The sequence below is a fragment of the Phyllobates terribilis genome, unplaced genomic scaffold (genome assembly GCF_046119375.1).
Source record: "Phyllobates terribilis strain yellow unplaced genomic scaffold, ASM4611937v1 Scaffold_3__8_contigs__length_932513732, whole genome shotgun sequence".
NCBI lineage: Eukaryota > Metazoa > Chordata > Amphibia > Anura > Dendrobatidae > Phyllobates > Phyllobates terribilis.
Window position 1 is genome coordinate 378,512,982 of NW_027362763.1, and position 21,284 is coordinate 378,534,265.

Sequence of the window (21,284 nt, forward strand, 5' to 3'; positions counted from 1 at the left end):
AATAAACACTTGAAATAGATCACTCTATTTGTAATGACTATATAATATGAGTTTCACTATTTATATTGAAGAACTGAAATAAATTAACTCTTTGATGATAATCTAATTTAGTGAGAAGCACTTATATCTATTTACCCATTGTGAGAGTCACTGATGATGTACAGTATGTGAGGGGAGATATGTTTCACTGCGGCTGAAAGCTTCGGTGAAATGAACCTAGAAGTTTTCTTCAGCTTGTTTGGTGCTGAAGAGGTTAATCAGCCAGTGTGGGATGGGTCAATTATGAGTAGGTGTGAGATGGGCGGGATGCCTACTCACCATATCTCAACCTCAAGGGTGTGGCTGGAGGAGTTAAATCTCTAGGATTGAGTTTTTATTTTCTGTTGTGAGTTTGGAGAAGGAAGTCTGGAGGCTATGTGGAACTTCAGTTAAGGACGATGAGCTGAAGTGTGCGAATCCCGCAGGCTATGGACTGTGCTATCGTTTATCTTTTGTTTTACCGTTACACTAGCAAGGCTGTGTTTAATTGTTTGAATCTACAGTGCTTTATGCCATTTTAAATAAACCTGCAGGCAAAAACAATCCTGTGTCTACTTCTGGAAGCAGCCAATGGAGTCATCATACCACAGTTGGTGCAAGAGTGTGGTTGAGATTCAGGGAACACGTGTACCTGCCACAGAGGACTGTGCCTGTCCTGGGAAAAGGGCATCAGCCAGAAAAAGATGTCAGGCAGCATTGAGGAACTCATCAAGCAATTGGTCCAAAGCCAACAGCAGCAGCGCCAGCAGCACCTGCAACAGCTACAGCAGCAGAAAGAGCAGCATCAGCAGCAGTACCAGCAGCACATGCAGCAGCACCGGGAGCAGCAGCAGGTACAGCAGGAGACAAACTCATGATGCAGCAAATCCAACAGCAGCAATGGCAGGTGGAACTCCTAGCAGGGGAAGTTTGCAGCAGAGATACCGCCCATCCTCCAAGTCCAGGTGATGTTTCATACATCTGGAAGGTGGTAAGGCGAGCTATGTATAAGATGACCGAGGTGATAATGTTGAGGCATTTTTGACTGTGTTCGAAAGGGTGAAAAAGCTGGAGAAGCTGCCGCCGGAGGAGTGGGCGGAGGTGCTGGCCCCCTATTTAATGGGTGAATCTCAAAAGGCCTACTATGGCCTGGCCCTACAGGATGCACCGAAGTATGCCAAGCTAAAGGCAGAGATATTAGCATGCTCAGGAGTGACTGTGTCTGTCAGAGCACAAAGGGTCCACCACTGGGTGTATGCTTGCAGCAAACCCCCTCACTCGCAGATGTTTGACTTGCTACATCGAGTTCAGGGCTCACCATGTAGGCATCTAGAATCACAAGCAGGGGTCATTCCAATTCCGCTGAGGGCCCCGCAGAGATTGTTGTTAAGGATGTAGTCTGTTGGCGTTGTCATTATCCTGGACACATAGCCGCTCAGTGCAATATGTCCCCTAAACCAATGGACTGCAGCCTAGGTCGGCGCTGTTCCTATTATGCCTATCCGGCCTGTAGTGTGGACTCTCAACCTGGTGAGGGGCCGCAAGCGTGTGCTGCATCCATTAATGGGGTTATGGTGCTTGGACTATTGGCTCTGGGAGTCTGGCGACCCTTATCAGTGCTACCCTTCTCCACCACCTATCCCTGCCAAAACTGTGGGCATTCGCTGCATACATGGGGATGCCAAGGACTACCCAGTGGCCAGAGTGACCATAGGAACAGACTGTGGCACCCAGCCCCACGAGGTCAGGGTGGTCAAAGACCTGATATATCCCGTCATATTGGGGCGGGACTTTTCTTTATTTTGGGACTGACGTCCCAATAAAGTTGGATCCAAAATGGCCACTTCAAAATGGCCGCCATGGTCACCACCCATCTGGAAAAGTTTTCCCCCTCCCATATACTAATGTGCCACAAACAGGAAGTTGATATCACCAACCATTCCCATTTTATTTAGGTGTATCCATATAAATGGCCCACCCTGTATATTTATTAGAATAAAAGTCACAATCGCATTAGAAAGTGTTCAGAACAGTTTTCAATATAATTCATGTCAATCTTTAGTGAATTGATAAATGTTTACATTGCATATAAAAGAATTACACATTTATAACAACAAACATTCTGTGTTGGTGGTGTCATGAAACGATATAACACTAAACTTGCAAAATAAAATTGAATTCATGTCCCATTAAAAGAGAAATGTAGATTATTTAAAGACAATGAAACTCCTTGTCATCTTTCCCAGACAGAACTATGTAATTTTGTGTGAAGGTATGAATAAAATTTTCTAGGACTTTTCATTCTTTCCTGATGCATCTAAGCCATTCAAGTGCATTAACGACCAGACAGACATTATTACTGCAACAACTATAATTTACAAACGTAAGAGCTGAACTCAAAAATGGTTTCTTTTTTTGACTTTCAACATAACTACTATGTTGAAAGTCATTTTAGATCATTTATGAAATTGAAAAATGTTGTACACTTTCTTTAAGCACATTTCTACCTTCGTTAGTAGTTTTCACACTTTGACATTTTCTATAGGGCCGGTCAAAAATGATTTCACAGTGAAATGAACAGCTTCTCACTTAATGTTGTTGTCAAAGGTATTTAGTAAAAGTGGTAAAGAAAACTTTTCTGCTGTTTATGCAAATCCATTAAGCATAGATCTAACAAGTATTCAATTGACTCAGATACAACAGCACTGGGATAAAGAAGTATAATTCAACACCAAACAGAATTTCAGTTAATGGCTTGTGCAATGTTGCAATATCTTAAGCCTCTGAAGTGAATTAACTTTCTGTGACAAGTTATCACGATGGTGTATTATGAGTCATGATAATGTATTTGTTAACTTCGTAAAACATAGTATGCAAAATTAAAACTTTTGGTGTTCTATGTTACATCACTGCGCAAATCTTGCCTCTACACGTAGTTTCCACAGGAGAAAACACAGGAACTATGTGAGTGGACCAGTATGCTAAGGTAAAACAAGATGAAGATCCATCATGTTATGACAACAGTGGTATGTTCTCTAATATGGTAACACTGTCCCTCTCCATTCTAACTATGTCGCAGATAAGACCCACTGAAACTACAACTCGAAACAAGAACTTAAAGGGGTATTCCCATCTCCAAGATCCTATCCCAATATGTATTAGATGTAAGAATAATATTAGCAAATACCTTAATTTAGAAACTGCAGTATAGTTCTTATTTGCTTTTTTCGCTTACCCCATATACATATTATTGCAGTGGCTTATGTATCCAAGGTTACAATCACTAACAGCTAAATATCAATGTATGAGTGGTTTTAACCATGAATACCTAAAGCTACTGCAATGCCCTGTACATGGGGTAAGTGACATAGCGAATCAGGAGAACTATACTACATTTCTAATTGGAGGTATTTGCTATTACTAATAATTTTACGCCTACTACATACTGGGATAAGATTTTGGAGATGGGAATACCCCTTTAAGCATAATTATTAGTGTTGAGCGAGCACTAAAATGCTCGGGTGCTCGAAGCTCGGGCCGAGCTCGCCGTGATACTCGGGTGCTCGACCTGAGCAACGAGCCCAATGTTAGTCTATGGGAGACTCGAGCATTTTTGCGGTGGCACCCCCGGCAGTCTTTTAAAAGCCTAACAAGTGCCCAAAACAATAGTGACAGTGCTCAAATGACATGGGGACAGCATGGGGATCGCCCCAGGAAGCATTTCTGACCCCCAGGTCAGAGGTATTAAGCCACTTTTACAGGCTCACAATAAAACGAAAGTGAAACTTTTTTCCTGTGAAATATGTTAAGGAACATCCTTTCCAGGGAAAAGACTTGTGTATAAGTTAAAATAAATGACCAAAACCAAAAATACTCCTCCACACCTTCGGCTATGTTCACAAGTAGCATTTTTTATGCGTTTTTGCACTTTTGTATTGCTTTCAACTATGACAAATGCATTCACCGGGAAATGTCATTTTAACATTTTACAACCTTATCTGGCCGAGTGCTGTGTGACCCATGCATACAGTGCTAAAAAGACATGGGAACAGCATGGGGAAGACCCCTGGAAGCATCTCTGACTCCCAGGTCACTGTCTAAAAGTGTGCCCATCATAAGTGATCCTTGCCGCATCAGAAGATGCAGACTTGCAACTATCCCCATGCAAGTTCTAGTCCCAGGGCAGTGTTCAATTGTACCTCCGCCATTCCTTGCAATACAAGCGCAAGTATGCAGCCTGCCACCCACCCACCCCCAGGCTGCAATACCATACTGCTTGCTTGCTTGAACTTGAAATTGGGCCTTTTAGGCATGTGGAGGCGGAATCTGGCCACCACGTCATGGCTGTGTTGGCGGCCTGGAATCCATACTCAGTCCCCAGCCGCCCGGCGGCCGGGTGTCCATACTCAGTCCCCAGCTGCCCCGCGGCCGAGTGTCCACGCGGTCCCCAGCCGCCTGGGGGCAGTCGGGTGTCCATAAACGGTCCCCAGCCACCTACATTTCTCCTTGGAACATTCCCCACACACTTTTCTTAGCCCGGCCTGCTTTAGGCAGCATTGGACGAGCCCACCAGAGAACCAGACTCCTCCGGTGGGCCCTGACTTCTCCATCGGTGGAGTTGAGAGTGCCAAGGTGAGGAGCATGATGACGATGACAGAAGTTAGTATCTGCTATGTTTTCTTTTATTGCAAGTGTAAGTGTGCAGCCTGCCACCCACCCACCCCCAGACTGCAATTCATACTGCTAGCTTGCACTTGAAATGGGGCCTTTTAGTTTAGAGGAGGCCGAAGCTGGCCACTACCTCATGGCTGCTTCGGCAGCGAGGTATCCATACTCAGTCCCCAGCCGCCCCTATTTGTCCTGGTGTGCCTTATACATAAGATTAAGCGCGTATACCAAAGCATTACCTGTGCCCTCCCCAGTGCATTTAGTGGGAAGGAGAGCCTATTCCGCTGTAGTGTGTGCATGCCAAACCCCTGTTCATGGTACATGCGAAGATGCCTCCCACCTTGCACCTGTCGTTGCAGACTTGCAACTATTCCCATTCAAGTCCTTGTCCCAGGGCAGTGTTCAATTGTACCTCTCCCATTCCTTGCAATGCAAGCGCAAGTATGCAGCCTGCCACCCACCCACCCCCAGGCTGCAATACCATACTGCTTGCTTGCTTGCACTTTAAATTGGGCCTTTTAGGCATGTGGAGGCGGAATCTGGCCACCACGCCATGGCTGTGTCGGCGACCTGGTATCCATACTCAGTCCCCAGCCGCCTGGTGGCCGGGTGTCCCCGCTTGCTCCCCAGCCTCCAGGGGGTGGCCGGGTGTCCATACTCAGTCCCCAGCCATCCCTATTTGTACCGGTAACCTTTCCCACACTTTTCTTAGCCTTGCCTGCTTTAGGGCAGCATTGGCCGAGCCCACCGGACTATCAGACTCCTCCGGTGGGCCCTGGCTTCTCCATCAGGGGAGTTGAGAGTGCCAAGGTGAGGAGCATGATGAGGATGATAGAAGTTAGCATCTGCTTTGTTTTGTTGTAATGCAAGCGCATGTATGTAGTAGCGGCTAGGCCTGAGGAGGTCAGCGTTTTGGCGCATATCCTACCTCCTCCGAGGATTGCTGGATGTTTTCCTGCTACTTTCCAAGTTCTATGACTCCCGTTAAAACAAAGCTTCAGGTGATAAATGATGGAAGAGTTAGTGGCAAAGGAGAAAGAGCAGGAGGAACAGGGACCATTCACATCAATATCAGGCCAGTCAACCAGATATGTCTTGTAGGATATGTTTCTGTAACAAAAGGAGCGGTTCGGCTACACAGTTATAGGGCATACAATGAGTGCAATGCCTACCAAAAATTTCGAGGCACTCCAATGCCCCTTGGAAATGACATGGAGGTCAGAGGGCGTTAACTAAACCTTTTTTTCCATTTATAGCAACTGGGTCTCCTGTGCACTGTTGGCCTAAGCAGTGAATGGAATGCTTTCCAAAAATTATGAGGTACTGCAATGCCCCTTACAAGAGCCATGTGTGGCACCCCATGGGTCTGGTCACCACAGTAATAGAGATTACGTCGGAGAGCAAGTGGGAGGTTTCCTGGTCAGGATCCCTTAAACATGCAACATCCTCCTGCCCCAGTCCTGGGAGGGGAGAATTCTGCCCTTATAAACTGGATCTGGGGTGGGGTTGAGTGAGTCAGAGAACAGAGAACAGTCAGAGTCAGAATGAGAGCAAGGGAAAGTAACAGCAAGGAGCTCTGTAGGAGCTTGGAGCTAAAGACGAGGGGCTGGAAGCTGAGCAGAGCTCTCCCTGGCAGAAGACAATAGGAACCGGACACAGGAGTCCGAAGCTGTGAGGACTTATATATCCAGCAGCAGAAACCAGCCGGCAGGGGATTTCAGGTCCTCTGGCCATAGAAGCCCGGAGGCTCAGTCACAAGCAAGAGACCAGCACCGCCGTCGTGGAGCGGAGGCTAACAGAAGGCCCCAAGTCACCAGCCATACGGGTGAGCACTACACGGTAAACTCAGGGACGTGGACTACTTCTACCCGCTTACAGCAAGGTAGCCAGGAAGAGTGCAGACAGACGGGGAGGCCTACAACTCCACCTGGCCAGGGGAACTCCTGCTTGCTCACAGACTGACCAGGCCTCTTATGCTAGCCAGTACTCCCGGGAGGGTCTACCTTATAATCATCAGTAAAGACACTGAACTGCACTGCAAAGACCCTGAGTCATTCCTGCTGCGCTCGTGCACCATCAACCCCATGATCCACACTCACTGCCCTGAGGCTATACTCCTCCCGAGGGGAGTTATCCCATTTTATGCTGCGCACACAACACCAGCCTGAGCGGTCTGCCTCGCAGCAGTGGTACTCCCTGACCGCAATCCACGGGTGGCGCAGTTGGACAATTAACCTCAAAACCTAAGAAAGATTGCCACTGGTTTGACCAGCCTGAGCCACGGGACTGGGTCACCGCCACGGAGACTACAGACCCAAGAGACTCGGCACCGGGTATCCCACACATGTGTACACACGGCCCAGGGGGCGCGTCACATGCAGTACAGCATATTACAAACATAAGTCCCATTATTGGGGAGTGGGTGTCCCATAGTATTTGCTTATGCCTTGCAAGCAAAATCTGCCAAAAATTAGGATGGAGCAACTTGCAATGCCCCTTACAAGAGCCATGCAGTACAGCATATTACAAACATAAGTCCCATTATTGGGGAGTGGGTCTCCCATAGTATTTGCTCATGCTTTCCCAGCAAAAGCTGCCAAAAATTAGGACGGAGCAACTTGCAATGCCCCTTACAAGAGCCATGCAGTACAGCATATTACAAACATAAGTCCCATTATTGGGGAGTGGGTCTCCCATAGTATTTGCTTATGCTTTCCCAGCAAAAGCTGCCAAAAATTTGGACGGAGCAACTTGCAATGCCCCTTACAAGAGCCATGCAGTACAGCATATTACAAACATAAGTCCCATTATTGGGGAGTGGGTCTCCCATAGTATTTGCTTATGCTTTCCCAACAAAAGCTGCCAAAAATTAGGACGGAGCAACTTGCAATGCCCCTTACAAGAGCCATGCAGTACAGCATATTACAAACATAAGTCCCATTATTGGGGAGTGGGTGTACCATGGTATTTGCTTATGCTTTCCCAGCAAAAGCTGCCAAAAATTAGGATGGAGGAACTTGCAATGCTGGCACCCTGGTGGTATAGTGGTGGTAGAGGCTGAGGATAAGGAGAAGAAGATTAAACAGCTGAAACGAGGAAGCGTATACACATGTGTGGGTGTGAAGCGGTGCATGTGAATACACCTCCCGAAATAACACAGTGGATTTGACTTTATGTTACTCTGCTGTCATTTGGTGGTGATGAGAAGTCTGGCCCAATCCAGCCCTTGTTCATTTTGATAAGGGTCAGCTTGTCAGCATTGTCAGTTGACAGGCGAGTGCGCTTATCAGTTATAATTCCCCCAGCGGCACTAAAAACACACTCCGATAACACGCTAGCGGCAGGGCAGGCCAGGACCTCCAAGGCGTTCATTCCAAGTGTCCAGCTTGGATACCCAATAATTAAAAGGCACAGAGGAATCACGGAGGACGCTGGTACGATCGGCAAGGTACTCCCTCACCATCTTTTGAAACTCTCCACTCCTTATGAGAGTACCCCGCGCCTCAGGGCCTGTAAGCTGGTCGGGTGTCAGAAAACGGTCCCAGAACGTTAACAGTGTTCCGCTGCCTCTGCTGGATTGGAGTTGCATCTCTCTCGCCTGTACGCCTTTGTTGGGCAATGAACTGTGACCTCTGCCGCTAGCGTGTTCAGATGGGAATTTTTTAAGAGCTCTGCAGCAAGGGCCTTCTGGTATTGCCCCATTTTTGTAGACCTCTCCACCTCAGGAATAAGAGAGTGAAAGTTCTCCTTGTAGCGGGGGTCTACAAGTGTCACCAACCAGTAATGACTGTCACTCAACATTTTGACAACGCGAGGGTCACGGTTAAGGCAGCGTAACTTGAAGTCAGCCATGCGTGCCAGACGGGTACCGGGCAAGATTTCCGTGTCCTCACCAAGATGACGACTGACCATGCTTTCCTCCTCCTCCTCTTCCTCCTCCCCCCTGTCCTCAGGCCACCCACGCTGAACCGATGGTATGACACTTGTACAGGTACTACCGTCTACAACGCATGATAGCAGCTCCTGGCCTTCCTCCTCCTCCTCCTCCTCTCCCTCATTGTCCCCAATGCACGTTGGGATGAGATGAGGCTGGGCTGTGTGTAATCACTCGCTATGGCTTCTTGATCCATCTCATCATACTCTGGCTGCAATGCCTCCTCTTTAATTCTCTGCAGAGAGCATTGCAAAAGACAGACAAGTGGGATGCTGACACTAATGATGGCGTCATCGCCACTCACCATCTTGGTGGCCTCCTCAAAGTTTGTCAGGATGGTACATATGTCAGACATCCAGGTCCACTCCTGAGGTCTTATGTGTGGAGTCTGACCTGAATATCGACGGCCTTGTTGCAGCTGGTACTCCACAACAGCTCTCTTCTGCTCACAAATCCTTTGCAACATGTGGAGGGTAGAGTTCCAACGTGTGGGGACATCACACACCAGTCGGTGTGCCGGAAGCTGCAAACACTGCTGCAACACAGCAAGGGCGGCGGAAGCTATAGCCGACTTGCGAAAAATGAGCTGACAGGTGGCGTACTTTCACGAGCAGATCTGGCAACTCGGGGTACGATTTAAGAAACCGCTGAACCACGAGGTTAAGCACATGAGCCAGGCATGGTACGTGTGTGATCTCACCTCGCCTCAGAGCCGCCACCAGGTTACGGCCATTGTCACACACGACCATGCCGGGATGTAGGTTCAGCAGTCTCAGCCACAGATCTGCCTGCTCTTTCACAGCTGTCCACAACTCACAAGCAGTGTGAGGTTTATCACCTAAGCTTATGAGTTTCAGCACAGCCTGTTGCCACTTGGCGGAGGTAGTACTGCAATGCCTTCAGCTTGTAACTGATGTGGTGATATCTGACATGGAGGCTGAACATGAGGAGGAGGAGGAGGATGCACAGGAGCTGTACACTGTGGGGGCAACTCTGACTGACATAGGGCCCGCAATCCTCGGTGTGGGGAGGATGTGTTCCGTCCCAAGGTCCGACTGGGTCCCGGCTTCCACTATGTTTACCCAGTGTGCCGTCAGAGATATGTACCGTCCCTGGCCACAAGCACTTGTCCACGTGTCCGTTGTCAGGTGGACTCTCCCAGTAACTGCGTTGTTGAGGGCACGGCAGATGCTTTGGGACACGTGCTTGTGTAGTGCGGCGATGGCACACCGGGCAAAATAGTGTCGGCTGGGGACCGAGTACCGAGGGACGGCAACCGCCATAAGATTGCGGAAGGATTCCGTCTCCACCAGCCTAAAAGGCAGCATTTCCAATGCAAGCAGTCGTGAAATGTGCGAATTTAGGACTGTGGCCTGTGGGGCGTTAGCTGCGAATTTCCGCTTTCGTTCAAAGGTCTGGGATATGGACAATTGAACGCTGCGGTGGGACGTGGACGTTGATGCTGTTTCTTGAGAAACTGCCATAACAAGTGAAGACTGAGAGGAGGGGGCATCTTTACATGCAGTATGGACAGGGGATTGCCTTGCACACACAACAGGGGGTTCTATTGCACGCACAACAGTGGAAGAAGCAGTGGTGACACCCGCTGACACTGGTCGTGGACCCTGGGTTTCGCCCCACAAAGTCAGGTGCTTTGCTGCCATGTGCCTGATCATGCTGGTGATGGTCAGGCTGGTAGTTTTGTCACCCCTGCTGATGCTGGCATGGCAGGTGGAACATATGGCCTTTTTGGGGATATCAGCAGAGTCTTTAAAAAAATTCCAGACTCTGGAAGACCTACTGCTTGTACTGGCAACGTCCCTCGTGTTGGTGTTACGGGGAACGGTTGCCTGCCTTCTGTTTGCGGCCACCACACTGCTTCTTCCTGCCTGTTGGGGTACTCTGCCTCCCTCTCCCTGTGTGCTGATGGCCTCACTCTGGATGTCCTCCTTCCACGTTGGGTCAGTTACTAGATCATCCACCACCTCCTCCTCTTCCACTTGCGCACCACGATCCTCCTCCTTACTTCCTGGCAATTGTGTCTCGTCATCGTCCACCTCTTGTGACAGATTGCCAACGTCGACTTCCTGTGGCCGTGGCTGTTCAAATATTTGGGCATCGCAACATGGGATCTCCTCTTCCACCACTTCAAGCGTATCAGGTGAGGGGCCCAAATATGGAAATGGACCAGTGAACAGCTCTTCAGAGTGTCCAAGTGTGGGATCACTTGCTGTCTGACGACACTCGGCATGGTGGGAGGAAGGAACATCAGGGTGAGGAGGAGTATGCGGTCGAGACTCACGGCTACTAAGAGTTGACCGTGTGGAAGACAGACCGGAGGTGGTGGTGCCCCGGTAACTAGAAGTATTGTCTGCTATCCAATTAATAACCTGTTCACACTGATCAGTTCTCAATACTGGTGTTGTTCTGTGCTTCCCTAGTAATTCGGTCAAGAAATGGGAGCGAGAAGATGTGGCTGTTGGTTGTGGCACATTTTCACCTTGGCCACGGCCCCGTCCTCTGCACGAACCATCACCAGAACGTCCACTTCCACGTCCCTTGCCACGCGCCTTGCCCATTGTAAATGAAGTAAAATAGCTTACACTTGCACTATCAATGGAGAAAGGGTAATATAGAGGAGATTAGAACCGTGGAAGAGGAAATCCACAGTTATTGTTTACTGGGGTATACCACACTTTTTTAAATAGAGATATTTGCGGCTGAACAGTGAGCGACACACTCAAACTGGATTTTTTTTAGATACCAAAGGCCCAAAACTGGATAGTACAGCGATTTAACCCGTGGAACTGCGAAATCACTCTGGGATGTCGGGCCTACACAAGACTATTTTCAACTGATATATTTTTGTGTCACAACAGTCAGGAGACACTACTGTTTTTCTTTATGGAAAAAACTACCAAAACCAGAATAATAGAGATTTTTTACCGTGGAACAGCAAAACCACAGTTATAATTTACTGGTGTATACCAGGCTTTTTAAAATATATATATATTTGCGGCTGAACAGTGAGCGACACACTCAAACTGTTTTTTTTAGATACAAATGGCCCAAAAGTGGATAATACAGAGGTTTGTACCGTGGAACTGCAAAACCACACTTGTATTTCTCGGGCCTACACCAGACTATTTTCAACAGATATATTTGTGTCTGAAAAATCAGGGAGACACTATTTTTTTTTTTTTACAGCAAAAAATGCAAAAGGCAGGATAATAGAGATTTTTTACCGTGGAACAGCAAAAGCACACTTCTGTCTCTCTGGCCTACACCAGCCTATTTTCAACAGATATATTTGTGTCTGAAAAATCAGGGAGACACTTATTATTTTTATACAGCAAAAAATGCCAAAAACAGGATAATAGAGATGTTTTACCGTGGAACATCAAAACCACAGTAATAATTTACTGGCGTATACCAGGCTTTTTAAAATATATATATATTTGCGGCTGAACAGTGAGCGACACACTCAAACTGTTTTTTTTAGATACAAATGGCACAAAAGTGGATAATACAGAGGTTTTTACTGTGGAACTGCAAAACCACACTTGTATTTCTCGGGCCTACACCAGACTATTTTCAACAGATATATTTGTGTCTGAAAAATCAGTGAGACACTATTTTTTTTTTTTTTAAAGCAAAACATGCAAAAAGCAGGATAATAGAGATTTTTCACCATGGAACAGCAAAAGCACGCTTCTGTCTCTCTGGCCTACACCAGACTATTTTCAACAGATATATTTGTGTCTGAAAAATCAGGGAGACACTATTATTATTTTTATACAGCAAAAAATGCCAAAAACAGGATAATAGAGATGTTTTACCGTGGAACATCAAAACCACAGTAATAATTTACTGGTGTATACCAGGCTTTTTAAAATATATATATATTTGCGGCTGAACAGTGAGCGACACACTCAAACTGTTTTTTTTAGATACAAATGGCCCAAAAGTGGATAATACAGAGGTTTGTACCGTGGAACTGCAAAACCACACTTGTATTTCTCGGGCCAACACCAGACTATTTTCAACAGATATATTTGTGTCTGAAAAATCAGGGAGACACTATTTTTTTTTTTTTACAGCAAAAAATGCAAAAGGCAGGATAATAGAGATTTTTTACCGTGGAACAGCAAAAGCACACTTCTGTCTCTCTGGCCTACACCAGACTATTTTCAACAGATATATTTGTGTCTGAAAAATCAGGGACACACTTATTATTTTTATACAGCAAAAAATGCCAAAAACAGGATAATAGAGATGTTTTACCGTGGAACATCAAAACCACAGTAATAATTTACTGGTGTATACCAGGCTTTTTAAAATATATATATATTTGCGGCTGAACAGTGAGCGACACACTCAAACTGTTTTTTTTAGATACAAATGGCACAAAAGTGGATAATACAGAGGTTTGTACCGTGGAACTGCAAAACCACACTTGTATTTCTCGGGCCTACACCAGACTATTTTCAACAGATATATTTGTGTCTGAAAAATCAGTGAGACACTATTTTTTTTTTTTAAAGCAAAAAATGCAAAAAGCAGGATAATAGAGATTTTTCACCGTGGAACAGCAAAAGCACGCTTCTGTCTCTCTGGCCTACACCAGACTATTTTCAACAGATAAATTTGTGTCTGAAAAATCAGGGAGACACTATTATTATTTTTATACAGCAAAAAATGCCAAAAACAGGATAATAGAGATGTTTTACCGTGGAACATCAAAACCACAGTAATAATTTACTGGTGTATACCAGGCTTTTTAAAATATATATATATTTGCGGCTGAACAGTGAGCGACACACTCAAACTGTTTTTTTTAGATACAAATGGCCCAAAACTGGATAATACAGAGGTTTGTACCGTGGAACTGCAAAACCACACTTGTATTTCTCGGGCCTACACCAGACTATTTTCAACAGATATATTTGTGTCTGAAAAATCAGGGAGACACTATTTTTTTTTTTACAGCAAAAAATGCAAAAAGCAGGATAATAGAGATTTTTTACCGTGGAACAGCAAAAGCACACTTCTGTCTCTCTGGCCTACACCAGACTATTTTCAACAGATATATTTGTGTCTGAAAAATCAGGGAGACACTTATTATTTTTATACAGCAAAAAATGCCAAAAACAGGATAATAGAGATGTTTTACCGTGGAACATCAAAACCACAGTAATAATTTACTGGTGTATACCAGGCTTTTAAAAATATATATATATTTGCGGCTGAACAGTGAGCGACACACTCAAACTGTTTTTTTTAGATACAAATGGCCCAAAAGTGGATAATACAGAGGTTTGTACCGTGGAACTGCAAAACCACACTTGTATTTCTCGGGCCTACACCAGACTATTTTCAACAGATATATTTGTGTCTGAAAAATCAGGGGGACACTGTTTTTTTTTTTTTTACAGCAAAAAATGCAAAAAGCAGGATAATAGAGATTTTTTACCGTGGAACAGCAAAAGCACACTTCTGTCTCTCTGGCCTACACCAGACTATTTTCAACAGATATATTTGTGTCTGAAAAATCAGGGAGACACTTATTATTTTTATACAGCAAAAAATGCCAAAAACAGGATAATAGAGATGTTTTACCGTGGAACATCAAAACCACAGTAATAATTTACTGGTGTATACCAGGCTTTTTAAAATATATATATATATTTGCGGCTGAACAGTGAGCGACACACTCAAACTGTTTTTTTTAGATACAAATGGCCCAAAAGTGGATAATACAGAGGTTTGTACCGTGGAACTGCAAAACCACACTTGTATTTCTCAGGCCTACACCAGACTATTTTCAACAGATATATTTGTGTCTGAAAAATCAGGGAGACACTGTTTTTTTTTTTTTTTACAGCAAAAAATGCAAAAAGCAGGATAATAGAGATTTTTTACCGTGGAACAGCAAAAGCACACTTCTGTCTCTCTGGCCTACACCAGACTATTTTCAACAGATATATTTGTGTCTGAAAAATCAGGGAGACATTTATTATTTTTATACAGCAAAAAATGCCAAAAACAGGATAATAGAGATGTTTTACCGTGGAACATCAAAACCACAGTAATAATTTACTGGTGTATACCAGGCTTTTTAAAATATATATATATATTTGCGGCTGAACAGTGAGCGACACACTCAAACTGTTTTTTTTAGATACAAATGGCCCAAAATGGATAATACAGAGGTTTTTACCGTGGAACTGCAAAACCACACTTGTATTTCTCGGGCCTACACCAGACTATTTTCAACAGATATATTTGTGTCTGAAAAATCAGGGAGACATTATTTTTTTTTTTTTAAGCAAAAAATGCAAAAAGCAGGATAATAGAAATTTTTTACCGTGGAACAGCAAAAGCACACTTCTGTCTCTCTGGCCTACACCAGACTATTTTCAACAGATATATTTGTGTCTGAAAAATCAGGGAGACACTTATTATTTTTATACAGCAAAAAATGCCAAAAACATGATAATAGAGATGTTTTACCGTGGAACATCATAACCACACTAATAATTTACTGGTGTATACCAGGCTTTTTAAAATATATATATATTTGCGGCTGAACAGTGAGCGACACACTCAAACTGTTTTTTTTAGATACAAATGGCCCAAAAGTGGATAATACAGAGGTTTGTACCATGGAACTGCAAAACCACACTTGTATTTCTCGGGCCTACACCAGACTATTTTCAACAGATATATTTGTGTCTGAAAAATCAGGGAGACACTATTTTTTTTTTTTTTTACAGCAAAAAATGCAAAATGCAGGATAATAGAGATTTTTTATCGTGGAACAGCAAAAGCACACTTCTGTCTCTCTGGCCTACACCAGACTATTTTCAACAGATATATTTGTGTCTGAAAAATCAGGGAGACACTATTATTATTTTTATACAGCAAAAAATGCCAAAAACAGGATAATAGAGATGTTTTACCGTGGAACATCAAAACTACAGTAATAATTTACTGGTGTATACCAGGCTTTTTAAAATATATATATATTTGTGGCTGAACAGTGAGCGACACTCTCAAACTGTTTTTTTTAGATACAAATGGCCCAAAAGTGGATAATACAGAGGTTTGTACCGTGGAACTGCAAAACCACACTTGTATTTCTCTGGCCTACACAATACTATTTTCAACAGATATATTTGTGTCTGAAAAATCAGGGAGACCCTATTTTTTTATTTTTTTACAGCAAAAAATGCAAAAAGCAGGATAATAGAGATTTTTTACCGTGGAACAGCAAAAGCACACTTCTGTCTCTCTGGCCTACACCAGACTATTTTCAACAGATATATTTGTGTCTGAAAAATCAGGGAGACACTTACTATTTTTATACAGCAAAAAATGCCAAAAACAGGATAATAGAGATGTTTTACCGTGGAACATCAAAACCACAGTAATAATTTACTGGTGTATACCAGGCTTTTTAAAATATATATATATTTGCGGCTGAACAGTGAGCGACACACTCAAACTGTTTTTTTTAGATACAAATGGCCCAAAAGTGGATAATACAGAGGTTTGTACCGTGGAACTGCAAAACCACACTTGTATTTCTCGGGCCTACACCTGACTATTTTCAACAGATATATTTTTGTCTGAAAAATTAGGGAGACACTATTTTTTTTTGTTTTACAGCAAAAAATGCAAAATGCAGGATAATAGAGATTTTTTACCGTGGAACAGCAAAAGCACACTTCTGTCTCTCTGGCCTACACCAGACTATTTTCAACAGATATATTTGTGTCTGAAAAATCAGGGAGACACTTGCTATTTTTATACAGCAAAAAATGCCAAAAACAGGATAATAGAGATGTTTTACCGTGGAACATCAAAACCACACTAATAATTTACTGGTGTATACCAGGCTTTTTAAAATATATATATATTTGCAGCTGAACAGAGAGCGACACACTCAAACTGTTTTTTTTAGATACAAATGGCCCAAAAGTGGATAATACAGAGCTTTGTACTGTGGAACTGCAAAACCACACTTGTATTTCTCGGGCCTACACCAGACTATTTTCAACAGATATATTTGTGTCTGAAAAATCAGGGAGACACTATTTTTTTTTTTTTTTTACAGCAAAAAATGCAAAAAGCAGGATAATAGAGATTTTTTTCCCGTGGAACAGCAAAATCACACTTCTGTCTCTCTGGCCTACACCAGACTATTTTCAACAGATATATTTGTGTCTGAAAAATCAGGGAGACACTTATTATTTTTATACAGCAAAAAATGCCAAAAACAGGATAATAGAGATGTTTTACCGTGGAACATCAAAACCACAGTAATAATTTACTGGTGTATACCAGGCTTTTTAAAATATATATATATTTGCGGCTGAACAGTGAGCGACACACTCAAACTGTTTTTTTTAGATACAAATGGCCCAAAAGTGGATAATACAGAGGTTTGTACCGTGGAACTGCTAAACCACACTTGTATTTCTCGGGCCTACACCAGACTATTTTCAACAGATATATTTGTGTCTGAAAAATCAGGGAGACACAATTTTTTTTTTTTTACAGCAAAAAATGCAAAAAGCAGGATAATAGAGATTTTTTACCGTGGAACAGCAAAAGCACACTTCTGTCTTTCTGGCCTACACCAGACTATTTTCAACAGATATATTTGTGTCTGAAAAATCAGGGAGACACTTACTATTTTTATACAGCAAAAAATGCCAAAAACAGGATAATAGAGATGTTTTACCGTGGAACATCAAAACCACAGTAATAATTTACTGGTGTATACCAGGCTTTTTAAAATATATATATATTTGCGGCTGAACAGTGAGCGACACACTCGCTTTTTTTTAGATACAAATGGCCCATAGAACTGCAAAACCACACTTGTATTTCTCTGGCCTACACCAGACTATTTTCAACAGATATATTTGTATCTGAAAAATCAGAGGCACACTTTTTTTTTTGGGGGGGGGGCACCAAAAGGTTAATAAGATGCGTATTTGTACATTGTGAAGGAGGAAAAAAAAAGGAGGATTTAGATAAAAAAAAAGGATTTTTCCTGGCCCCCGGGACCTTGATCTAGGTCCAGCAATTTCAGCAACAGGAGCTGCACACAGGACTGTAATGCAGCGTTTGCTGGTATAACCACTGCGTCTCCTATACAGCCTGCCTGCCTGCCTGCCTGATATACCTGGGATGGATATTAGTCCTGAGAAGGACGGTTTGTTTGATCTGGCAGCCTTTACAGACCCTACACTAACTATTTTGCAGGATATATCTCTCCCTAAATCAGCAGCGCTGTCCCTACACTGTCTGATCCGGAGCGACTGTGTCCAAGATGGCAGCGCCCGGTTTTAAATACTCGAGGTGACGCTGTGCAGCCAGCCAATCACTGTAATGCCCACAAACAACATGGCTGCGGCATTACATTGACTGGCTGGCTATCCCTGCATGTTCATTGGCTCTGTAGAGAGCGCCAAACATGCAGGGCGGAGACCCGAGCTCCCGCCCGAGTAACCCGGAAATGCTCGGTGCTCGCCGAACATCCCAAGTAGCGTGATGCTCGGGCGAGTACCGAGAAGTGTCGAGCATGTTCGCTCAACACTAATAATTATCATAAGGCACAAAATATGCTTAGTTCGGTTGTCCAGCGGAGCACCACAGTAGAAAGAAAAAGGTCAAACAAAATCAACTCAAATCAATTGGCTGCACACTAGAAACATGAGGGCCACAAAGCACACCAAGATTGCTCAAAAAAACCATCTTCAAACCACAGGAGGGATAATGGTGTGGCAGCCCAGCCAATATATACTTGTACTCTTTAACCAGATGTTCCATCCAGTTCATCCAAGTCTATGGTTTCCTTTGATTTCACTTAGCAGACAATAGCCCTATATCTCTGGAATATGAGGAATGAACATACTTACCTTCTAATATACAAAAAGTGATGAATTTGTGACAGTAGATGCATTCTCATATTTTACAGAAAAAACATCAATGACTGTTGCATTAAACTTTTGAACTCAAAGGAAACACTATACTTGACTAATCAAGACAGAACATTTAGTTGAGGTGAACAAGTGTATGATGTGCTTAGCTATCTCATCATTTTCCCTGCTGTGACCTAAAGGAATGGAGAATACCTCTCATGTCCTTGTCGATATCATCATTCTTGTCTGCAGTCATACTTTTGTTTTTGCTTATACGCTAAAAGCAATCAAATATAGCGGTCTACTAAAATACTCTGAAGACTATGTTCACACTGGCACACCGACTCTATAGGCTCTGCCTTTAACTTGAAGCTATAATGAACCCTATCAAGTAATAATTTTGTCTGCTTGCAGTTCTGTTTAGGACTCCATAGTTTTGACAGCAACAATTCTTGCTTTTGCTGTAAAAAAATAAAATTATAAACTCCAATAGAAAGCTGTAATGCAAATGTAAAGAAAGTCTGTGCTATTCTTTTTCCTATTACCTTTTCCCATTACTGTTAGTGTAGCTGCTACAGAAATAATGAAAGCGGTTATATAAAATGACAATATACGACTATGTAATCCATCAGACTTATCATACAGTATGTATTTACCACTTTTATTTCATTTGCGTTAAAATATGTATATCTTTTTAGTTTGTGTTGCAGTTTGGAAGAATCATCATATGAGGACTGTCACCAACTATTTTATAGTCAACTTGTCACTTGCAGATGTGCTTGTTACTATCACTTGTCTTCCAGCAACATTGGTAGTTGACATAACCGAAACTTGGTTCTTTGGAAAAACTCTTTGCAAAGTAATTCCTTACTTACAGGTACAGTCTCCTTGTTGTCCTACTATTTGTTTATTTTCCACGATCTTCAACTAAAACTTAATATATAAAATGTAGTAAAATGTACTCGATCCTAATGACCATGTTCAAGGTAATTAAAGAAATATGATCTGTACTCTTATCATTATGATCATGCTACAATAGTTATAATGCTTTTATTCTAGATATGGTTTTATTATACTTATGAATGAATGGAAGGGTTCATTGATTACAAATGCATTCTATAGTAAAGCATAATACAGCATAGGATATTACGTAAATCATAAGTATTACATCAGTTTATTAGAGGGCACCCATCAACAATGTTGTGTCCTCACATGCTTTGCTGTTTGAAGGAGAAAGTATGAAAGTTAGATAACAGTAAGAAACACTAACTACAGTTAAGGACAGCATTATTGGCACTTTTGTTGTTTATTAGAAAAAACATCAATGGAGGGAATTTATGAAGACTGGCATTCTTTATTCAAGTCTTCATATAAAGCATGCTAAAGAAAGATGTGCATAATCTATGAAGAAGTAAATGCCTTGTAATAAGTCAGGTACAACATTTGCTGCGTGTGAGCGCTAAAATCAAATTTAAACAAGCCATAGAGTTGTGGTATAATATATGCGACCTTCCAGTGTAACTTACAGTTAATTTTTAGAACAGAGTATGAAGTTTCCTTGGGAAGGCCTCCTCATAGCATTGGCCATATGGTCTCAAGATGGAGGCTGGAATGGAGATCTATCGTCTTTAGCAATGAGTCCCGATTTTGTCTTGGATGCAGTGATAGCATGAGATTGGTCTTGTACCACATTGTGATGAGGAGGTCTTCAAGGGGGAATGTCACACCTGTCCTACTAATGGGATTATTCTGTGGGATAGCATAATGTACGATAGTGTACCTGAAATAAAGATTAGGGGGATCCAGCTTACAGCTTAGGGTTTTATTGATTTGGATTTATAACTAGTGATACTGCCATTTCTCTGAAGTGTTCCAGTAGCTATTTTTAAACAGGACACCATCGAACCACATGTTGCTCATGTTACTGTAAGGAGCCTGCATGGCCTAAACATGCTACCAGGGTCTGCAACATCTCTGGACTTGTCTCACATCGAGCACATCTGGGATGTCATTGGTCTGCAAATGCAAAGGTAGTTGCTAGCAGTGCATCTTGATGATTTGCTTGCCCAAGTGCATTCAGAATGGTAGAATATTCCTGAGACAACTATTAATAACCTCATTGATGGCATGCCAAGGCATCTATGTGTATTTATTTCTGTGCATGGTGCTCATATTTGATACTGAATACATTGAGATATATTGAAAATGTTGTTTCCATTTTTTTATCAATTACATATTATTCATATGTCTATTGATCAAGTGTATTTCTTGATTCAGCAAATTTTTCTCCATGATGCAACAAATTCAATGTTAAGGAGTCTAGTTTGCTAGATTTAAGTCTGACAAAAACACTAGTCCATCCAGTTCAATGTATAATCTAACATGTTAAGCCAGAGGAATTCAAACATTCTATGTGGCAGATGCTAATTGCCTCCCTCTTCCCAGATACTAGGAGAAAATTTCTTTCCAAGTCCACATACAGCAATCAGAGTAGGTCCCTTGTTCAACGCCCGATCTCCAGATTCTAATACTCATAACCTCTATTATATTTTTCAGGAAATTGATCCATGCCCTCCTTGAACTTGTTTACTGAACTGACCAATATAACATCATGTGGCAGAGAGGTCCATAATGTCAATGCTTGTACCATAAAAAATCTGCTCATTTGATTATGGTTAAATAGAGGATGTCCCCTTGTCATTGTTTCAGGCCTAGCTGTAAAAAGATCA

The 21,284-nt window shown here is 42.8% G+C and overlaps 1 protein-coding gene across 2 annotated transcripts in view; it reads left to right on the forward strand.

The window, feature by feature from the left end:
* The window catches only part of HCRTR2 (hypocretin receptor 2), a 239,398-nt gene that overhangs the window by 61,217 nt on the left and 156,897 nt on the right, over positions 1 to 21,284 (forward strand). For both annotated transcript variants that reach the window (XM_073675426.1, XM_073675427.1), the window contains exon 2: positions 19,254 to 19,432. In XM_073675426.1, coding sequence (XP_073531527.1) covers positions 19,254 to 19,432 — 179 coding nt within the window. The remainder of the gene's footprint in view (positions 1 to 19,253; positions 19,433 to 21,284) is intronic.